This window comes from Paroedura picta, chromosome 3, assembly GCF_049243985.1.
Source record: "Paroedura picta isolate Pp20150507F chromosome 3, Ppicta_v3.0, whole genome shotgun sequence".
Lineage (NCBI taxonomy): Eukaryota > Metazoa > Chordata > Lepidosauria > Squamata > Gekkonidae > Paroedura > Paroedura picta.
In genome coordinates, this window is record NC_135371.1 from 18621434 (window position 1) to 18642711 (window position 21278).

The following is a 21278-nucleotide window of genomic DNA, read 5'->3' on the forward strand; positions in this document are numbered from 1 at the left end:
ATAGTTCAGCAGTGGAATGGGCTGCCTAAGGAGATGATGAGTTTACCTTCACTGGCAGTCTTTAAATAGCAGTTATGTAGATACTTATCATGGATGTTTTAAGCTGATTCTGCATCGAGCAGGGGGTGGGACTAGATAGCCTATAAGGCTCCTCCCAACTCTATGATTCTAAAACCCACAAAATCACAAAGAACTAGACATACAGAATATTTGTACTAGAAAACTCCTCTGGCTTATTATTCAATTGGAGTTTTGATGATGGACTACTTCAGCTGCTAATGTACCTTGTAATTTGACTACTGGTCTAGTACCGTAATAATAAAGACTTGACTTGACTAATGGACAACTTCAGACACAGATTGTCCCTACACCAGACTATTGAGAATTCACATACTCCCCAAAGCTCTTGTTCCAAAAGAGTGCCCTTGACATCACTGGGACCACTCCAGAATGGATGATTTGTGGGCGAAAGCCAAAACAGATTGGGAGTAGTTTGACTGCATGTCTTTCCAGTGAAAAATAAACATTTATATTCTTTATATTCTTCAAAAGGCGAGAATATGAAATCTCAGCAGAACACACTAACAATATTCCTCTATGGGGATATATAACAGTGTTCCAAGCTACATTTATTACAAGTTCAACTTTGCACATGCTGTGAAATAAAAGTGCATTTAAATTTATAGTAGCATCTATTCTGCAACCCCTTTTTTACTATCTTTTTTAAGGTTTAACTTTAAACAAAACAAGCTCAAAGTTGAATTGTTGTTTCAAGAGAATGCAGAGGTGGTGACTTGACTTGTGGTTTACTTCTGTGCTCTTGTGTCTAAGCACAGAATATGCCATTACCCATCCAAATAAGAAATAATTAAAGAAATCTTTATTTTTCTATCTCGCCCCTCCCATAAGGCTTGGGGCAGGTTCCCTCAGAGTATAGCCAGACCTAGTTGGCTAAGCAATCACATAACCCACCTTACATGATGACCCAAATCAACCAAGAGCCTGAGTGAATAAAATAATATTCTCAGGGCACCTATTGCAGTCAAGGATGCTGAAAGCCCTCAAAAGTTTCAGGAAGTTCAACGGTGTCATACTTCCTCCTCACCATTTCTTCCTGTTGAAGATCATCAGTAAACATAACCAAGACAGTTCCTGTTCCAAATCAAGGTCAAAATCTGGACTAAGGAGAATCTAGACAAGCTGTACATCAGCTCACATGCTTTGCATGGTTCTGCCTGCTCCACTTTACCATCAAAGTAACTAAGGACTACAAGATTATTTTTAAAGGATGAATTCACAACATTATCTTTACAACAACCCTGTGAGTGAGGCTAAACTGAGAGTTAGACCGAAGATTCGCCCAAGGTCACCCCGTAAATTTGAGAGATGAGTGGTCATTTGAACACAGATCCCCTTCCCCTGAGTCCTAGTATGACATACCACTATGCCACATTACATCTATATAGTGTGTTTTAATCTGCTGTTCACTCTTTAATGGCTAAAACTACTTATCCTCCAAATTATTATGGGGCACTGGGTGCCCCCAAATAAACAAAGGTATGGGAAATAATTGCTTTAAGGTCTAGGACCACACTTTCCATAGCTAATCTGGGCATAATGTCTTTTTCAGTAACGTGCATAACCAAGTAAACTAGCTAGAGCCTCACATAAAGCATGGGTACAAATTGCTACCTGTAGACAGAACACTGGTTAAATATTTATTGCAAAGCATCTGCAGAGAGACATAGCATAAAAACAGCAATGTAAAGGATTACTGAGGTGGGTGTTATTCTTCACTTCCTAGCTGAAACAGAATTACTAAGCAAGGCTCAAACTTTCAAGTCCTGGAAGTCCTTTCTTCAGGCCACTGTCTGCAGCAAGCAGCAACTCCCACACAGATACACCGAGTAAAGTCAAGGCAGTGGAGCAGACAGTTCCAAATCCTTCCGGGCATGAGCACAGATCCACAGAACTGAAACTTTTTGTGCAGAGTCAAGGCTAGTTGCGAGCTTGTAGGCTTTGCTCCAGTCCCTTTTAGGGTTGCAGTAACACAGAAAACAAATGTGCTGTGATGCAGCAATGTGGCAAACGCCAAAGGGAAAAGTCTAACAGTTATGCCTCTCTTAAAGGTAAAGGTAAAGGTATCCCCTGTGCAAGCACCGAGTCATGTCTGACCCTTGGGGTGACGCCCTCTAGCGTTTTCATGGCAGACTCAATACGGGGTGGTTTGCCAGTGCCTTCCCCAGTCATTACCGTTTACCCCCCAGCAGCAAGCTGGGTACTCATTTTACCGACCTCGGAAGGATGGAAGGCTGAGTCAACCTTGAGCCGGCTGCTGGGATCGAACTCCCAACCTCATGGGCAAAGCTTTCAGGCGGCTGCCTTACCACTCTGCGCCACAAGAGGCTCTCTTATGCATAGCCAAAGCTCTCTTACATGTCATGAGGCCACTACCCAACAGAACTGCTGGAAAGCACTGCCAGAGTTAGTTAGTGCCAGAGCCAGCTTGGTGTAGTGGTTAGGAGTGCGGACTTCTAATCCGGCAAGCCAGGGTTGATTCTGCACTCCCCCACATGCAGCCAGCTGGGTGACCTTGGGCTCGCCACGGCACTGATAAAGCTGTTTTAACTGAGCAACTCTCTCAGCCTCAACTCCCTCACAGGGTGTCTGTTGTGGGAAGAGGAAAGGGAAGGCAATCGTAAACTGCTTTGAGACTCCTTCGGGTAGAAAAAAAGCAGCGTATAAGAACCAACTCTTCTTCTTCAGTAATCTCAGGGCTCTCTCAGACTCAACTCCCTCACCGGGTGTCTGTTGTGGGGAGAGGAAAGGGAAGGTGACTGTAAGCCTCTTTGAGACTCCTTCGGGTAGAGACAAGTGGCATATAAGAACCAGCGCTTCTTCTAATTTCTTCTGGCCTAGCCTCCAATAGTTTTTCTTAGAAATTTATGGAGAGCTTCAGAAAAACAAACAGAGGAGAAGGTTATATTGTAGGCAAAAGTGCCATCACCACAGTCAGAAAACATGATTGCCAAATGCATATAACAGGACAGGGCTACTGGAATTATAACATGCCTTCAAGCTGCCCTATGGTATTGCCTGGTCACTGACCAAAGATGAATTTGGGGAGGAAGGCAATTGGAAGGATATCGGGTGGTTCTCACACATGCCGGGTTCTGACCACTCCTTGGAACCATTTATATGTCTAAAATGTGTTAATTATAAAAAAAAACAGCCACTACAATGTGTTCTAAAAAAATAAAATAAAATCCAGAGACAGTTATAAAGAGTTAATCTTGTATTTACCCATGAGTAGGTCTTTGAAGATTGGTTTGAATCTCTTTCACGCACCCACACACAAATACACACACACACACGCAGTGTTTGCTATCTGAGAAAATGATTGCCTACCGGAAGGCTATCCCAGATTTATTCTTGGTCTGAAACAATAAGAAAACTGTTAATTGAGTAATCAGACCAGTCACTTAAAAACCTCCCAATCCATTAAAAAAACCTGATGATTTAGAAACCTTTAAGTCCATTAAACCGGGACAGTTAATTATTACAAATATTGTAATTTTTTGAAAATGCGAGATCAATATCATGTAGGCTTCTTATGAGAAAAGGCATTGCTCACCTTCTGTCGTTTTGTAAGCATGCTTACTGAGGGGTGAGTCCATTTAGTTCAATTGGACTGCACTCTTACATTTACCTTAAATCGTAGTTACCACAATCTCATTCCCAGTAGATTTCTCTGGCATAGTTGTTCTTTTTGACAGTTTTCTCATGCCTCTTTCCCTGTGGGTTGTGCTGTTCCATTCTCCCCTTTTCTTCTATCAATCATGATATATTTCCCACTTCCTCTTTTAGCAATTCCTTTAGCAAGCTTAACCCTTTCTTAGATTCACATGCTCTGCCTTTTCTTCCAATTACAGAGGCCTGTATCGCTTTAAAGGCAGAGAGAAACAGCCTTCCCACACTTCAGGAGTCCCCAGACTAGAGAAAGTTCACACGATAAAAAAGCCCCAAGTGGATACAGTTCCTTCCCCACTTACCCATCTAAAATTAGGACAACATGACAGATTTCATCTTAAGGGGGAGAAGTGGTACACAAATACTTTTACATGAAAATCGGCAAAGAAGAAGAGGAGGAGAAGAAGAGTTGGTTCTTATATGCCACTTTTCTCTACCCAAAGGAGTCTCAAAGCAGTTTACATTTGCCTTCCCTTTCCTCTCCCCACCACAGATGCCCTGTGAAGTGGGTGAGGCTGACAGAGCCCTGATATTACTGCCCAGTCGGAACAGCTTTATCAGTGCTGTGGTGAGCCCAAGGTCACCCAGCTGGTTGCTTGTGGGGGAGCACAGAATTGAACCCGGATTGCCAGATTAGAACCCCGCATTCCTAAGCACCACGCCAAGCTACAGATTAGGCAGGATACATAAAGTGTCTCTTTAACTCATAAAATAAATTGCCTCCAGGTTCTTTAATCAGGTTACAGCCCTACATTCTTTATATGATCTAATTTCTTTATCAGATATTGGCGCAGGGTAGAAAAGATATGGAAAACGCAAGACTAGCGGACAAAGTGATCCCCCCCCCCCAAAATGCAACCTGCTCTTTTGGAATATGCCATGCAGATTGAGAGAGTATCATCGATGTATGATTTGTAAAGAACAGCCTCCATGGTGATTTATTCTTTCCCCTACATGCTCATGGAAAAAAACCTTTTCTTTACCACTAAAGTCGGCCAGAAAGTTCTTTTTAAAAATCTATTTTAATTTGTAATGCATATTTTTGTAAGGGTCACAGTGTCCCCAGTGCATCACAATAAAATGGTTTGGTCCCAATAACATCCTGCTCATTGTTCCACTTTGGACAGCCTGCTCTTTTCAATAACCAGTTCGATAAGCTGTTGAAAAATGCTTTGTATAATATACCATTGCCACAGAAATGAGGTTTGTCTCTGTCATTATGTTTTACATTCAATCAATTCACAAATGTTGCTCAGCTCATGCCCCTAACGGCATCCCCGAGCAGAAACCCGGAGATCAATACCGTGTCTGCTGAAAACAATAGAACACAACAAATGAATAATTTTATTTACAATAAAAGCCCGAGTCCGCAAATGGATTCTATTAATGCTCAAATTCATTTTTCATGCTTTAAACACGAGCTGAAAGCAAGAACCTTATAGTACCATAAGCAAAGAACGAGGAGCACATTTTTAAATATTTCTTTTTAAAATCCTTCAAACAACAACATCAACAAGAGAGCCCAATAATGGTTATATTTATTGAGGACATGAGCAGAACACATAAAGCTATGCTAGGCTGGAGGTGAATGCATGAATGTCAATGGCTGCAGATCACTGTGCATGGATAAAATAACACAAGGGGCAGCGCTATGAGGGAGCAGCACACATTCGCAGGAGAATCCGGCTGTGCTCCTCTCAGCCAGTCAGTTACGTGGAAATCTGTTGTGCGACAAACTGGTGTCCCAGCAATTACAAGAAATACTCCAGGGCATTTCCATGGTACCCATTCAAAACCATGCTATTTATTTATTGTATATACACACACAACACACACACATATATGCCACCTTTCTACCACTATGGGGCATTCAAGGCAGCTTAGACTTCGGTAGATAAATAAAAATCACAATAAAACCCCAAGACAGTAAAATATCAGCAAAAAATTGATAAAGGGAGTGTGGACACATACTCTCACACTTAAGGGCCATGGTCTTGCAACAGCAGGACAGATGTAACTGGGGCCCAAATGGCTGGCATGGATGGGGCCAGATAACCATGATTGAAGGGTAATTCCATATTTGATAGGATTGCCCTATGCCCACTGTGGCCAGGAGATCTTCTGCCCCCACTAGGAGTCACCCACTGGCCCTCTAGCAGCCAGCAGGGGAAAACCGTTAAGTTAAATGCCATTGGTGATGATATGACATCACTTTCAGGAAAAACCTGGAAGTGACATCAGGCTTCTCTAGGAAACTCTGGCAATTACTAGAGTTATGTCAAAGGAAGCCCAAAAGTTGGTTTTTCATTGGCCAATTTAGTTTTTTACTACCAGTTAGCTAAATATATAGCAAAAGTGATTCTAAAGGGTACATGAATGGAATGACCTGGTCACCTGTTGATACTGACAGTGGACAAAAGACCAGAATTATGAGACAGCCACATCCAGGGGAATGACGGCTTTATGATAAGGTGATGGCCGGATGGATTCTTCCATCCATTAGGGCTATTATCAGATTTAATCACTGAGACACTGCAAGAATGGTAAGCAGCAGCTGGCTGATATGATTCCTTTCAAGATGACCCATTCAAGAAGATCAATTAATAGTTGGAAGTGCCTTTGGGTTTTTGAATTTCACTGGAATCCCATCTTAATTTTACTATGTGTATAAAGACACTATCATTGTAATCTATCATTGTGTCTTTGCCTGGAATTTTATTTCTCATTGCTTTATGTATTTCACATCTTATGCCAATAAAGGTATCTGAATCTAAAAAAATAAATCTACTATGTATATAATCACAAGTCTTGGGAGAGTCTGAAGTAAGAAATAAGCACAGAGCTAAATTAGAGATGCTCCCTTATGGGGATCCTTTAATTATGTTACTCGTGTCAGTAATGGGAGCTTCACAGAGGAGCAATGGCTATGAACAATCATACCACATTCAATGTTCCCTCTAAATCCCCACCCCTACTGAGTGAAGCAAGTAACATTCTGAGCAGAATGCAAGTGCTATAATCTTAGCAATGGGCACTGCAAGAATCTGTGCAGTTCCAGATTGCTGCTGAGCAGGGCTTCCTGTGTTAATGAGCGGACACTCCCATCTACAGCTTAGAGGTAACACTGGCCACATTCCTTTGCCAACAACCCTTTTAAATGTATGGACAAGGAACAACCTTCCCTGAACAACCTTCATGGAAGGAACTTCTTTATTCATACCTCTAGAAGCCTCAAAGTGCTGTTACCAGTGACAGCAGAAAACACAATTATTTGGCATTCTTCTATCTGTAGACAGCAAAGAGGTGGTTAATCATTCCTCTCTGAATGCAATTTGTGGAAGTTCTGTATTCACTATGCATTCACACAAACTTTTAAAAAAAAGTTAAAGCCAATAATTAAATCAGATTGCCATGTTCCATGGTAAATCTCCCCAAAATGGAAAACTCAGAATTCTGGCGGAAATTTCAGTAGTTTATTGGGGAAACCACAAACGGCTACATAGGATGCTTGGTTGCTAAAGCTGAAAACATACAGAAGTCTGGAGAAGATATAGAGCCAGGCATCCTCCCCTCCTCCATGCCATTTCTTCCCACAGTATGATCTTACAGGAAGTATCACCTTATCATCAAACAGTGTACACTGTTTACAACTTGACACTTAGAGGCTGGAAAGGACAGCCATAACATTCAGAATACAACCGAAGGCCAGATGGTACAGATCATGCTTTAATGTAGTTCAACAGTAGCATTAATTATTGTGCAGAGCTTGACTCCCTCCATTGTTTGTATAAAGCAGTGTCATCTGCTCTGTCAGTCCTGCCACACTGCCTCTTTCAGCAATGCCGTAGAACAATTGTAGTCCATGGACATCTGGAGGACCACAGGTTGACTACCCCTGCCGTAGAAGACACCCCTGGAACTGCTACAACCCCTGTCAACCCTTGTCCAAGCCTGTCTGCCCAAGAGAGACCTGCATACCTTGCACTGAACATGTGCTCAATGCAATCCAACACCTGGGTTGTCAAAGGTACAAGACTCACCCAGCTATTCATTTTGAAAGCTTATTTTGTACTTAGAGGAAGAATGAATGCATAGGAAGAGAGTGTACAGCAGCATAGTCACAAGCTCCACCATTGGCTGCCATCCACTCATTGGAAGAGTATGCATAGGTTGTAAGCCTGAACAGACAGTCACATGGGACTCTCTTCCCACCATCAGGAATTCTGCTTTCCCATGACCCCCCAGTTGTGCATGGGACCTTTACACACCTTTTAACAGGGTCAGAAGTAGCACCATGCTGCAGCTTCCCCCACCGCTGTTCTTGCTCCCTGAAACATTAGAGGTAAAGACAGATATTTGCTCACTCACTTCTAAAAAAATTGTTAAACAACAAAAAAAAAGTTTTCTTTTTCTTTTTTAAATCTTGCTTACCCTCATCCTGGAATCACGCTTGTCAATCATGCAGCCTAGAAGGAACAATGGAAGCTCCAGCACCCTCCTATCCATAACTGCAGGCTACATAGTCCCTAGAGTAAGAGCCAGTTCATATGGAAGCGCCTGCGTGTTGAAGCTCATAAAGCAGAATCAGAGTCTTGGTCCATCAAGGTCAGTATTGTCTACTTTACTACCAGTGACTCTCCAGGGTCTCAGGCTGACTTCTTTCATATCATCTCCAACCTGATCCTCTTAACTGGAAATGCTGGGGATTGAACCTGGGATCTTCTGCATGCCAAACAGGCGCTCTGCTACTAAACCAGTGACCTCTCTTCAAAAAATTCCCTCTCGCCATTGAATTTTGTTGGATTACCTTGGGCCAGTATTTCTCTCTTAGCCTAACCTCTCTCACACAGTTATCGAAAGGAAACAATGTCCCGAACTCTTTGGAGGAAACATAATCCATCACACTTTAGATGTCTGTAATATTCTTGTAATCGCAATGTCTGAGCATCTCTGGCTTTCGGCTGCAACGCAGCCCCTCTCTGCTCATCCGACTGCTTTTCTTTAGACCCGACTCAGTAAACCTTCCAGAGCAGCTTTTGTTATTATTACTGAATGGATTGTTTGTCTTCATATGAAAAAGATCATTTCTTTGCTTGGATTATATTGAGCATGAATATCCCCAGCACTGAATGCTGTGCATTGACAAGGGAACAGAGATTTCCTTTTCAGAACTAGTATTCTCCCAAACCAATAACTAATGTTTACAAATTATGAACCACAAGTTACATTTTAGACCAAGTCTATTCCTCATGGTGAAATCTGAGGACTTGGCTTGCCAGAATTTTGACTCACGTTTCTGTCTTCTTCTAGGAAGAAGTATAATGATGAGATTCTCTCAGCAATTATCTGAAAAGGCTCGTCCACTTGTATCCCATCCTTCCTCCAAGGAGCTCAGGGTGGTAGACATGGGGTGTCCATTTGCCATTTTACCTTCACAAGTCCATGAGAGATGTTAGGGAAGCTTCATGGTAGCTTGGAGGATTTGAATCTGGATCTTCAAATACCTAGACCAGCCTTCTCCACCACACTGACTTTCAAAGCTGCGTGTCCTCCTCATCACATGCTTTTTGGGGACTCATCCCTCATTACTTCTATTCATTTATTTATGCAGTACTTTTTTATCCCAGCCTTTCTCTAAGGAGTTCAAATCAGCATATTTGCCTTTCCATCCCTCCATATTAGGCTGAGGAGATCACATTGTTTGGCTTCTCTTTGGCAGCTAACCTGCACTTGAGAACTGATTTGCTCTTCTTCTCTGGCATTCATTACTTTATCTATGCCTTGCCTTATTTGTCAAAGAAAAGCTCATACACACTCATTATACGATACTCCTCGGGAGGTTATTTCCTGTCTTTCACTTAACACCATTCATCCTCAAACCATGCAATTTATTCAGCTCCTTTATTGGTCATTTTTTTTAATCACATATATTCAACACACATCAATTGCCTTGGCTGTTAGGCCCTTTCTTCAAGCTCGGCTAAGTTCCCTTTATTCCATTTCTTTCGTTTTGTCTTTGTTCAACAAACATTCAAGAGCATCCTGAACTTTAACTTCCCCTCAAAAGATCCTTAAACCCTCTTCCACCTCTCTGCCAAATCTCTAGGGCACAGAACTAAGAACTTAAGAGTTTCTCTCCGACACAGAACTCAAACAACTGATCTCTGGCTTTGACCCTACAGGATTGAGGGATTCTTATCACAGGATAATTGGTGTGTAAACACATCCTGCCTGGCCACTTAAGCACCTGAAGCTCAGCTATCCCCACTGGAGGTCCTGCTCCCTTAGTATGTTATTTCCTTGTTTACACAACTGTCAGCTCCTAAAAAGCATCCCCAGTGAACAGCAGATCAGGAAAAGAGAGGATAGAAGAATCTGAACCGCAACTGAATTGGCATGAAGACAAGGTTCAGACCTCAACAAGACATTTCTGTACCTGGAACCAAAATATTTTGGCACTTTAATAGAAAGCCTGTTGACATCTCAGTTGCACACTTTAGCACGGTGCATTTGCAATGCAGCATGTTCAGAGAGCAAAAGCTCTTTTGTACATAGACAAATAACAGCATCATCCTTTCCCGGGGAAGGGAGGATTTGTAAGGCCAAAAAATCTTCTGGAAGCACTGTGAGGAAAGCCTACTTAAGAATGGCTTTCAGGGGCTGAGGGATTCAAAGTTTTAGCACTGGCTGCATTTTTTGATGATGCACCTTGATCTCAATAGATTTCTGAAATAAGAGTATGATGATATTGCTGTGAAAAGTTCTCTTTTGTTTCCCTAACCATTTTGGGAGGAGTGTCTGCAAATAGAGAAAAACGCCCAGATTTAACCTTCCTTCTCAGTTGGTGTTTCACCTCCTCTCTCGGAAAGGTTTTCTGGTGAGGCTCAGGAAGAATCGGAAAGATTCTTTGACTGAATTAAGGCCATATATTACACTCTTCCTGCCTTCCAATTCAGGTATTCAGGGCAATACCGTAAAGCATTACTGTCACTCTGAAATAACACGGAAAATCTGATTGCCTACATGATGTCATAATTTCACCATACTCAATACAGGTTCTCTGACAGAGAGGCTGATTCTGTGATGGTTCAAGAGGGCGGCAGGTTACAGTGGATGAGCGATAAGATTGTGAGTGTCCTGCATAGTGCAGGGAGTTGGACTAGATCAGTGGTCCCCAATCTTTTTATCACTGTGGACCGGTAAATGCTTGAGGGATGTCGCCGCCGCCACTGGAGCCCCTGCTCCACTTGCTTTCCCGCCAGCACCCCTAACTTCCCGCTTCCCACTGGGGGCCGCTGCCAGCAGCAGTTGCGCAGTGCCACACCAATGGGGAGCCCCAGACATGGCGGCCGCTGGAGAGCACAAAAGGTGAGCTGGCGGCAGAGTGGCAGGGCAGCCCCTGAGGCAGCAGCTGGGAAGGACGAGGAGGAGCTGCGGCCTGGTACCAACTGGTCTACGGACCGGTACCGGTACCCGGACCGGGGGTTGGGGACCACTGGACTAGATGACCCAGGAGGTCTATTATTCTACAATTTTAATAGGCTGGAATATTTCAAGGAAGAAGTCTTAAAAATGGTGATTAGGAGCAGCTCATGAGAAACCTTACAGTGGCTGCCTACTTTCATGAAGAATAAAAAAAATGACATGCTCAGGTTGATATCAGGGGGCATTGTGACCTTTTCCCAAGTCCCACATTTTTATTTGGACTTTTGTGAAAGTCAGGTTTTGGCAATCTGTTACTTCTGGGGAAGTTTTTTTTTTTTTTTTTTTTACTAAGTACAGGGGTTTCCTTTAATGTAGTGATAGGCTGGCCAACTAGGTCTCACCCAAATCCCCTCCCAGTCCTACTATAGCTCCCTTCCCAATTTTTTCTTTTGTTTTTTTAACCTTCAAGTTCCAGGGTACGCATACTGGTGTTCAACAAGGACCTTTCTTTCAAATTTCCCAACAGAAAAATTGCTTGGATATAACCCAGTCTAAGAGCAATTGGTCTGTATAATATTTATTTGAATCTGGATCTTCAGATCCAGATCTTTATGCTTGGATTTATAGATTCAGATCTTTATTCAGATCTTTATGTTTGGATTTATAGAACCACCCCTCCCCGCATAGCAAGCTTGAGGCATTTTACAGCATTGATGCTACATAATGAGTTAAAATATGAAATTAAAACCAGTCAAACGGTTAAATGTAAATAATCATACAATTACAGTAACCAGTTTCTGAATCTTGCCTTTTATCCTACTTCCCCCTTTCTAGGAAAGGGGGGGGGGTCTTATAAGATACATCATAGGTCATCAACCTTTTCATTAACAAGAGCTACTTCTAAATAGCTACTTTCCCCCCATTCTTCCAGTGTGTTTTGTTCTGTTTCTGAAAGCAGAACATGGACTAGGAAGCGGATCAGAAATGAAGCTATCAGCAAAACAGCACTGACAAAAATCCAATGAAATGCTTTATATTAAATAAAAAAGCCTAGAGCAAATATTTTTGCAATGTTTCCCTGGGTCTTCTGGGAGAACCGTAAGATAAGCTGCAGTAACCAGTAAGATACTGGCAGCTCACATACTAGCTGGGATTCTAGGGTTCCCAAACTCCTAGCAGGGCCCAGATATTTCCCAATGACAGATATCAGTGCCCCTGAAGAAAAATGACTGCTTTGGAAAGGGGCCTCTATCTGATTGCCCCCCTCCCATGCTGGGTCATGTGTCATCAATGGCCACCTCTTCCTACTCCCTTTATGAGATGTTGGGCTGATCCTGCGTTGAGCAGGGGGTTGGACTAGATGGCCTGTATGGCCCCTTCCAACTCGATGATTCTATGATTCTATGTGTCCTTGTACCTGCAGAAATGTGAGCCTGGATCCAACCCTACAAGAAGGCAATAAAAAAAACCCAGAAAATTTGTCAAGGAGTATTTTATATCCTTTCTCATTTTTCCTACAATGTTTTTAACACCGTTCAGATTTGCGTGCATTGACCATGTAGCATGGAGGGCATGCTTCTTTCAACATAAAGGAGGGAGTCTGCAAGGTAATTTGCACTGTGACGCTGCTGATGCCACAAACCCAATCACCTGAGAATGCATGAAGAGCGAGCAGCGTCATCGCGGTAAATGCAAACAGCCTAATTATCGCTTCCTGCACATTTCTGTGGGCCTTGTGCATGAGCAGTTTTCGGTGGGCTGTATTATGTTGCTTGCCTCCTCGAATACCGACACATTCGCAGAATAATTCCAGCACAAACTACCCCTGATCCTTTTAATCCCGGATTTCTCAAAACATACAAGTTAATTAACCTGACATATGAAGCAAATTGGCTTTTAAACTCGTTCTTTTTTTTTTCCACCCCTACTGTTCAATTCACAGAAATTCAAATACATTAGTATATTATTGTCTGTGTGTATGTGTATATTAAAAGGAATGTCGGAAGTGTAAAGAAAACAAAGCAGATAAAATTATTCCTATAAAGCACAGGAAATACCCTTCTGGCTGCCAGATCAGATGAATGCTGTTTTTTTTTATGCAGACCTTTTACTGGCTTACAGCAGTAAATTGCTTTATTTTGCATACCGAATTCTGTCTTCTGCGTGGAAATAATTCTAGCTTTTCTCTCTCAGCATAAGGGGAAGGGCTGTGCTTTTGTTTTTAGTAACTGTTCAACAACAACAATTTGTTCAACAACAAAAATAAATCAACCAAAGAAATCAACATCATATCAGTTATTTCAAATTATACCATGCTAAAACTTCCTACACGAAACCTCCAAATTTACGGAGTTCCAAATCTGAGCCAGAAAATACATCTGCCAAACAGGCGTGCAAAAACTACACAACAAAAACTTGATACATCTTTATTTAGAAAGCCTGAAAATGAATTTGCTTTCCATGCTCCTTAAGCCAACACTCCAAGCATTCTGGGGAGGGAGAAGACACCAAGGTATTTTCCATGTGAAATCATGTGCAGTTTTATATTTAACTTAGATTAAAATTAGATTTAAATTATTATTAATTTTAAAAAAACCACTAGCATCAAGAAAAAAAACCAAACAAACCAAAGCAGAAGTGTAGCAGTAGGATTTGGCCTTCCTTAGAGTCACCATCCTTAAAAGGAAATGGTAGCTCTGGAAGTTGGACTCTATGGCATCACTTACCCACCTCTAGAGTATGAAGAAGTATTCTTGGACGATGTCATGCGTCAAGCCTTAGTCTTCAGACTCCTCAGAGGAAGAAATTGAGGACAACCAAGAGGCAGAAGCTCAACAGGGGAAGTTGGAAGAGCTAGCTGATAAGCCAGAACTACCAGCAGAAGCCTGTCTGTCCAGCAGTCCACCCTGCTTGGGACCAGCCACTAGCAATAAACCTGATAGCTCTCCTGGTAGGCCTTCCAAAACAGCTGTGGCTCATCACTATCAATGACCAAGGAAAAGAAACAATGATCAGGCAGAAGGAGAGCCCACCTGTGGTCTCACCAGCAATTAGCAGAACAGGATATTGTCTGCAGGATGAGAACTAGAATCTCTGGTACCAGACTTACTAAGGGAGCTGAGAGCTTGAGCTTGCATGGATGCAAATATGTGCAATGCTCAAGCCCACATCCACCTTGCCTGATGTCTTGGACCTTCGACTGGAACAATGACCTCTTTAGATCTCCTTTGCCTGTTTGACTGAACCTCTGGCTTTCTGACTCATCTTTGAACTCTCTCTCTCATTTGAAGCACGCTGAATGGCTGCTGAAACTCAACACTTCTGGCTGAGCCTTGACAGCCACAGCAGACGGACATGGGGGTGTAGTTGTTAGACAGCAGAATCAGGGCCTTGGAGATACAGCTCTGCAAGTCCACAGCATTCTCCACTGATGTGCATGTGATAAGACTGGGCTGTGGCCACCCTTGCAGCCACTGTTGAAGAACCACCAACACAGAGGGGTGTTTGCCTGAAGATGTTCTTAGTTTGCCACCCTTTCAACATCCCATTGCTGACTTCCGTGTACATGAAGGATCTTTAGAAAGTTCAACTTCAGGGAGTTCCCTATGAACTTATTGCCTTGTGCACCCAAGATTTCATAATTCTTCCCTGGCCACTAAAGAAACAGCTGAACCAATCCAATCATGACATATCCAAAGCCGTTTTAAAATAGCTATAGATAGATCTGTTTTGACATGAGAAACAGCAGAAACAGAAGGTGATGTGGAAAAGTCTCCTTCCCCAGCAACAACCTGTGTCCCCACTAGGATGAAAACACACATACATACAACACTGGGGTTGTTCTAAAGAGGGGAAGCAAACAATACCATCCCTCCTCCGCTAGCTGTGCTTGAAGGCTGTGCTAAAAGGAGAGGGAAGAGGGTTAATATGGAGGACGTTCCAGTCCATTCCAGTCCCAGTCCTGACCATTGTCCTTTGGTGGCTCATGGCCACATGCATGGGGGAAAGGGAAGCTAAGGTGAAATGTGCCACCACCTTCCATTGGAGCTACACAGAATTTATCCTGGTATGATGCAGCGTTTAGAATGTCAGAGACTTGGGTTCAAAGCTCCAGCCTGTCATGAATCTTACGGCATAAACTTGCATTCGTCATCTCTCAGCCTAGACTACGTCACAGTGTCATTTTGAGGATGAGATCTAGTTGGAAATACACACCCATATGTGTTATATATGTGGTATCAACAGTGCTAATTCGAATCGCTATTCAAACAAAAGATTGCAAATCAGCCAATCATAGACATGTTATGATGGACTCGTGGACCAATGAGAATTCTCAGTTAGGGACCAATCAGGCTGTCTGGTGGGCCTGTACAAGTGTATATAAGTTTATTGTGCTCCCTTATTCAGTGTTTGATGTTCCTGATTGAAGTTGGAGTTAATAAAGAGCCAATTGTTTTTAAAGAGCTGTGTCTGGGTCTACTGAACCCGCAGACTTAGCGCTATGCATTGCCGATTTAAACCCCATGGAGAAAATGCAGGAAATCAATGTGATTGAGATATTAATTATAAAGTCATGAGTCATGATTTTCCCCCTTACACACCTTCCCACAGATGATACACCTAGTAGCTGATACACCTAGTTGGGTTCCAGACAGAATAAAAAAGATGTTACTTTAAGACTAGCACGGCTGACACCTTAAGACAATTTATTACAAAAGTCCACAACATTTTAATTCTAATGCCATCCCTTGTAAAGCATTTTTGTGGGCCTAAAATCCTTGTGACGGTATTAGTAAAAAAAAAAAAAAACAGACTGAATCGCAGAACCGGTAATGTGACAGTTTAAAACAGGAGTATCTGGATACACTTTAAAATCCCTTTTTAAAACGAAAAGGAGCACCTGTTTATTTATACATCTTCTGTGGTGAAAAGGTCAGTAGAAAATTCACCTCTAAGGTCACTGTTGCTAAGCAACCACCTTCAGAAGTTCTGCAACACTGATCAAGCATATTATGTTCCACTGACTGGCTTCAGAATAAATATGAGTAACATCTTACCTGTTCTTCGGGGTGAAGACAGAGAGACGGCGTCTACTTCTCAAGGAGTGCCAAGTGCCCCAAAATGTTTAAAAAGAAGAAAAAGAAGCTGGGCTTACAAAAAAGATTTTTTAAAGGATACGACCCGGGACCACCGGCTTCCTGTTCACAAGTGCAAACGATAGCTCTGTCTTAAGAAATACCACAGAAGGTTTGATGAGGTGCTGCCCAAATCGGAGCGACATGTTATGTCCTCTCTGAGCAGGACCTGTGGAAGATAATATTTAAAGTCATGTAACTGAAGATGCCTAATTTCCACAAGATATAAATGCAAGTAAGATGGTTGAACTTCATTTTGGAGAACAAAAACGTGTGCCAAGACAGTCTGGGTTCCTGCTGACCTCCTCATGATCCAGCTTTCCTGTCCTTAACCTTTAACCAGCTTAGTGCAGTGTGTAAGAGGAGTGGCCTCTAATCTGGGGAACCAGGCTTCACCTGCAGGCAGCTGGGTCTCCTTGGGTCAATCACAGTTCTCTCAGCCTCATTTACCACACAAAGTGTTTGTTGTAGGGAGAGGAAGGATAGGTGTTTGTAACCCCACTTTGAGACTCCTTATGTTAGAGAAAAGTGGATTATAAAGGTGAACTCTTCTTCAATATCTGTGTCATTGATCAAATAGTATTAACTAGTAATCAATGTTTCATCTAATTTAGCTGGACATTTCTAATACTTATAGCTAGGAGTGTTTCTTTATTCAATGGCATGGTTAAACAAAATTATTGTGTGATCTTCAGCCTCTTTGATATCCAGCACCACTCACAAGGACTTTCTTAGGGTTGTCAGCTCTGAGTTGTGTCTGCCCAAGATGACATTGTTGTTTTTATTTTTGCGCAAGGGACTGTTTTCACTGTGCGAAACCCATCACGTTTCTTTTTTATTATGCATGACAGCCCCTCTTCATAGCATTGACTGCATGTTTTCAATACAGTATATGAAACTAGCTTTGCACCGACTTTTCCTGTGTGATGGCACAGAGGACGGTCTCCTCCCCTTTTCTGCTTGCCCCTCATCTACACCTGGGAGTTCAAGCACCTGCTGCTAATACTCTGCCTTTGTAGTTATCACGTGATCATGCCATTTGCCCTGGCAACCCAGCCAATTGTATTGCTATAAAAAATAGTAGAAATTACCCTGTGGCATGCATGGCATTTCCTCCACAGCCTTCCGAAAATGCTCCTGAGACTACAAAGCTCTACCTCTGATAAGTGTCCCAGGGTGGGGGGGGGGGATTTCTTTGAAAGTTTATCAGGCTGGCAAAGCACAGGGGTCTGAAATGCCAGTTCCATACTGTAGGAGGATTAGGAAGCAGAGTTGTTTCAGGCTATGGGCAGAGGCTCCTGTTTTGGGTTCACCAGTGATTTAAAAAAAAAAACCCTCACGGAGGAAGGGATGGTATGGTGGGGGCTTTAACTTTGCACGGGAGCCTGCAGTCTGCTCTGATCCATCCTGCCTACTTTCTGTGAGGAACAGTATACCTCAGAGGGGAACAGGTGGTAGTTTTGGCATTCAGAAGTCCGTGTGTCCCCCCCAGAATAGTCTCCATGTCCATGAACTACAGTTCCTATAAGGCCCTGCTAGCAGAATGTGCCAGGGTGGTGGTCATATTATATTCTCAGATTAGATCAATGTTTCTAAGCTTTTTGATCATCAATAAACAATCTTTAGGCTTCGAGAAACCCCAGAAGTGGCGTGATCATGCAGAATATGGTTGGGAACTATAGCTGTGTACATACCCACCTGGGGCCCCTCCCTTTCCCACCCCCTTCAGGCCCATCATTGGCCATTTGGTGGGGGAAAACAGATCTACATGTCCATATATGGTGATATCACTGATAAATGTTTAACACCTTTTTAAAAAATACATTAAAATTATTTAGCCTGCATTCAGGAAACCCTTCCAGGGCCATCAAGAAACCCAGGGTTTCATGAAACCCTGGTTGAGAAAGCCTGTATTGGATTCATATTACCTATTAGATTAGATGCACATTACAGTCTCATATCTTGCATATCACAATGTATCACACACCCAATATTTACGCCTGATTAATATACTCAAGAATCTTACAAAGCAGGGGAGGGAAAGATCAAATACAATCTAAGTTCAATAACACTCAAATCAAATTCAGTCAAAACCTTCCTTAGCATGATATTTACATGCACTAGCTGATAATTAGCTATATCTTAAGATTTCTTCCTTAGCCTGCTCTTTGGATTTATATCTATTCCAATGCTTCATAAATGGAAGCCAAGTCGCAACATGTCTTTCCTGAGAGTCTACTTAACTCTCATGAATCATCCTATGTGCTGTCATTTTGTCTCTTTCGGGACCACATGCCAAATCCATATGTCCACGTCAGGGAAGTTTGGCAGCTTCTCAGCCTGTGCCAACATTTGACCAGCTCCAACCAACAGGTTATTAAGAGCATACTTCCTTTCCCTTGAAATCTCTCCTGGTAAATAGAAGAAGAAGAAGAAGAGTTGGTTCTTATATGCCACTTTTCCCTACCCGAAGGAGGCTCAAAGCGGCTTACAGTTGCCTTCCCATTCCTCTCCCCACAACAGACACCCTGTGGAGTGGGTGAGGCTGAGAGAGCCCTGATGTCACTGCCCGGTCAGAACAGTTTTATCAGTGCCGTGGCGAGCCCAAGGTCACCCAGCTGACTGCATGTGGGGGAGTGTAGAATCAAACCTGGCATACCAGATTAGAAGTCCACACTCCTAACCACTACACCAAACTGGCTCTCAGTTTGGTGTAGTGGTTAGATGTAGTGGTCCATGTAGTCCATGGACATCTGGAGAGTCACAAGTTCACCCAGCTGGCTGCATGTGGGGGAGTGCAAAATCAAACTCGGCTTGCCAGATTAGAAGCCCACCCTCCTAACCACTACATCAAGCTGGCTCTCTATTAAATACTTAATAGACCTACCTTAGGCGTACTTTGTTATCTGACAAGTTAAGACACGATTTAACTCTCTAAATAGGGTGAATAGACACTTTCAAAAATAATATTTAAATTCTGAAATCCAATTTGCAGGATGGATTATTATTTGTGTGTGTGTTTAACTGTTCTTTAGTTGTGTGACTCAATTTCATTGTTCAGTTCTATGGATTGCATTGGTCCTTATTGCATATATTTGTACTTCACCATGAGTCCCAACCAGGCAAGCAACAAATAGTGTAAAGAAACAAAAACATATAGTAGCTGCTGTTTCATTCCCAGTGCATTGCTTAGCAGTACAGTGCTTCTAAGGGCAATGTTTTCAATGAATTCAAACAGGAGGTATTCTGCATGGAGCCAAATAAAACAGTTTAAAAAACAACCAGTTTAGATCGCTTTATTATATTACAATAAAGCGACCCCTGTAGTTTTGCCAATTCCGCTTTGTTCTCTAATGCAGTCACTAATCTGCATAACTAAAGAACTTCTCTGCATGGCTAATAGATCGTATCAGGCAGGCAGGAGAGAAATGAATCGGTGAAAAGCATCTTTCAGAAACAACACTTAAAAGACACTTAAAGCACCGAAGAGGCAGTTCACCATGCAGAGCAAAATCAGTTTTGCGGAGTAAATTAACTCTTCTGTGCAGAGATCAGAAAAACAACGATGTATTTAGTGAGTTTTCATCAGCTTATCCATCATGCAGAAGAGGCCCAGGTATAAATAAATCTTAGGGCTGCAGTGTCACTCTGGTTCAATGGGGATGGGAGAGTTGCTATCTCCAGATGGTAGCTCAAGATCACCTGGGATTACCCCTGCACTGAGATGAAAGAGATCCGTTCACCTGGAGAAAATGGCTACTTGGCAAAGGGGGCTCTATGACATAATACTCCACTGAAATCCCTCCCTTGCCTAAAACCCAACCTCCTCAGGCTCCATCCCCCAAATCTCTAGGCATTTCCCAACCTAGAGATGGCAACCTGGGATGGATGGAGAAACGCAGGCCTTTTTTTTTCCAGAGCTCTTAAAGGAAGGGTATGAACGAAAATACACTGGTGCTTATTCTTTTCTTTTCTTTTTTAATACAGAAAGCCTTGTATTGCTATAGAGCCAGGCTCTTCTCCTTTTCACTCTGACAGGAAAGAGGAATCAGATTAGCAATCATTTTAAAATGGGAATGTCAAGAGACCTGAATGGCCAGCCAGAAACCACTTTCTGACACTGAAGAACAGAGGAGAGAGAGCTAACACCTCGGAAATAGAATTAGGAGAGGAAAGAGCATCCGACAGAGAGAGCGCCCGGGCAGAACTGAAGATGATGCTTCCTGCCACACACAAAAATAATAAACACTTCATGACCTTGGAAAGAAAGGCAAGTTCCTGGGCTTCTATAGGCAGAGCCTCCAGGGCCATCAAAAGAGGTGACCTCCCGCTTTTTAGTCTAACTATCCAGATGAATTACTAAGGGCTACCGTGCCTGTAGGCCCACAGCCTGCTTAATGGTGGCTCTGAGATTCAGGGAGAAGGGAGAAAAACATATAATCAAACCCTACTCCAGAGAGTGCAGTAATAGCAGGCTGCATTTTTTTTTCCTGCAGTTTTTTTTTTACAAGGCAACAAATATTGAGAGAAGCAAGAGGGAAGGTTAACGTTGTGTTTAAGGGTTTCACAATTCATACAGCATACATCTGTTCACCACACCGGCACCTCTCAAGAGAGAAAAACAAAGTTTGGCTAAAGTTAAAACGTCAGTATAGATCACATGTGGTCATTTGTCGAAGGTGCTTGATGGGGCTTAAGATTTCAACACCATAGTGGATGGCCACCATAATGATTTATTGATTGATTTATCAGCTGTCAAGTCATAGAATCATAGAACCATAGAGTTGGAAGGGGCCATGCAGGCCATCTAGTCCAACCCCCTGCTCAATGCAGGATCAGCCCTAAGCATCCTAAAGCATCCATGAAAACTGTGTATTCAACCTTTGCTTGAAGTCACAGCTGACATGGCAACCCCATTGGACTTTCAAGGCAAGTGATGTTCAGAGGTGGTTTGCCATGGCCTGCCTC

At 42.5% G+C, this 21278-nt stretch overlaps 1 protein-coding gene across 6 annotated transcripts in view; it reads right to left on the reverse strand.

Moving 5' to 3' along the window:
• Positions 1-21278, reverse strand: part of FHIT (fragile histidine triad diadenosine triphosphatase) — a 1226786-nt gene that overhangs the window by 746090 nt on the left and 459418 nt on the right. For all 6 annotated transcript variants that reach the window (XM_077324996.1, XM_077324999.1, XM_077325000.1 and 3 more), the window contains one exon: positions 16354-16479. In XM_077324996.1, the coding sequence (XP_077181111.1) occupies positions 16354-16456 (103 nt within the window). In that variant the 5' untranslated portion in view covers positions 16457-16479. The remainder of the gene's footprint in view (positions 1-16353; positions 16480-21278) is intronic.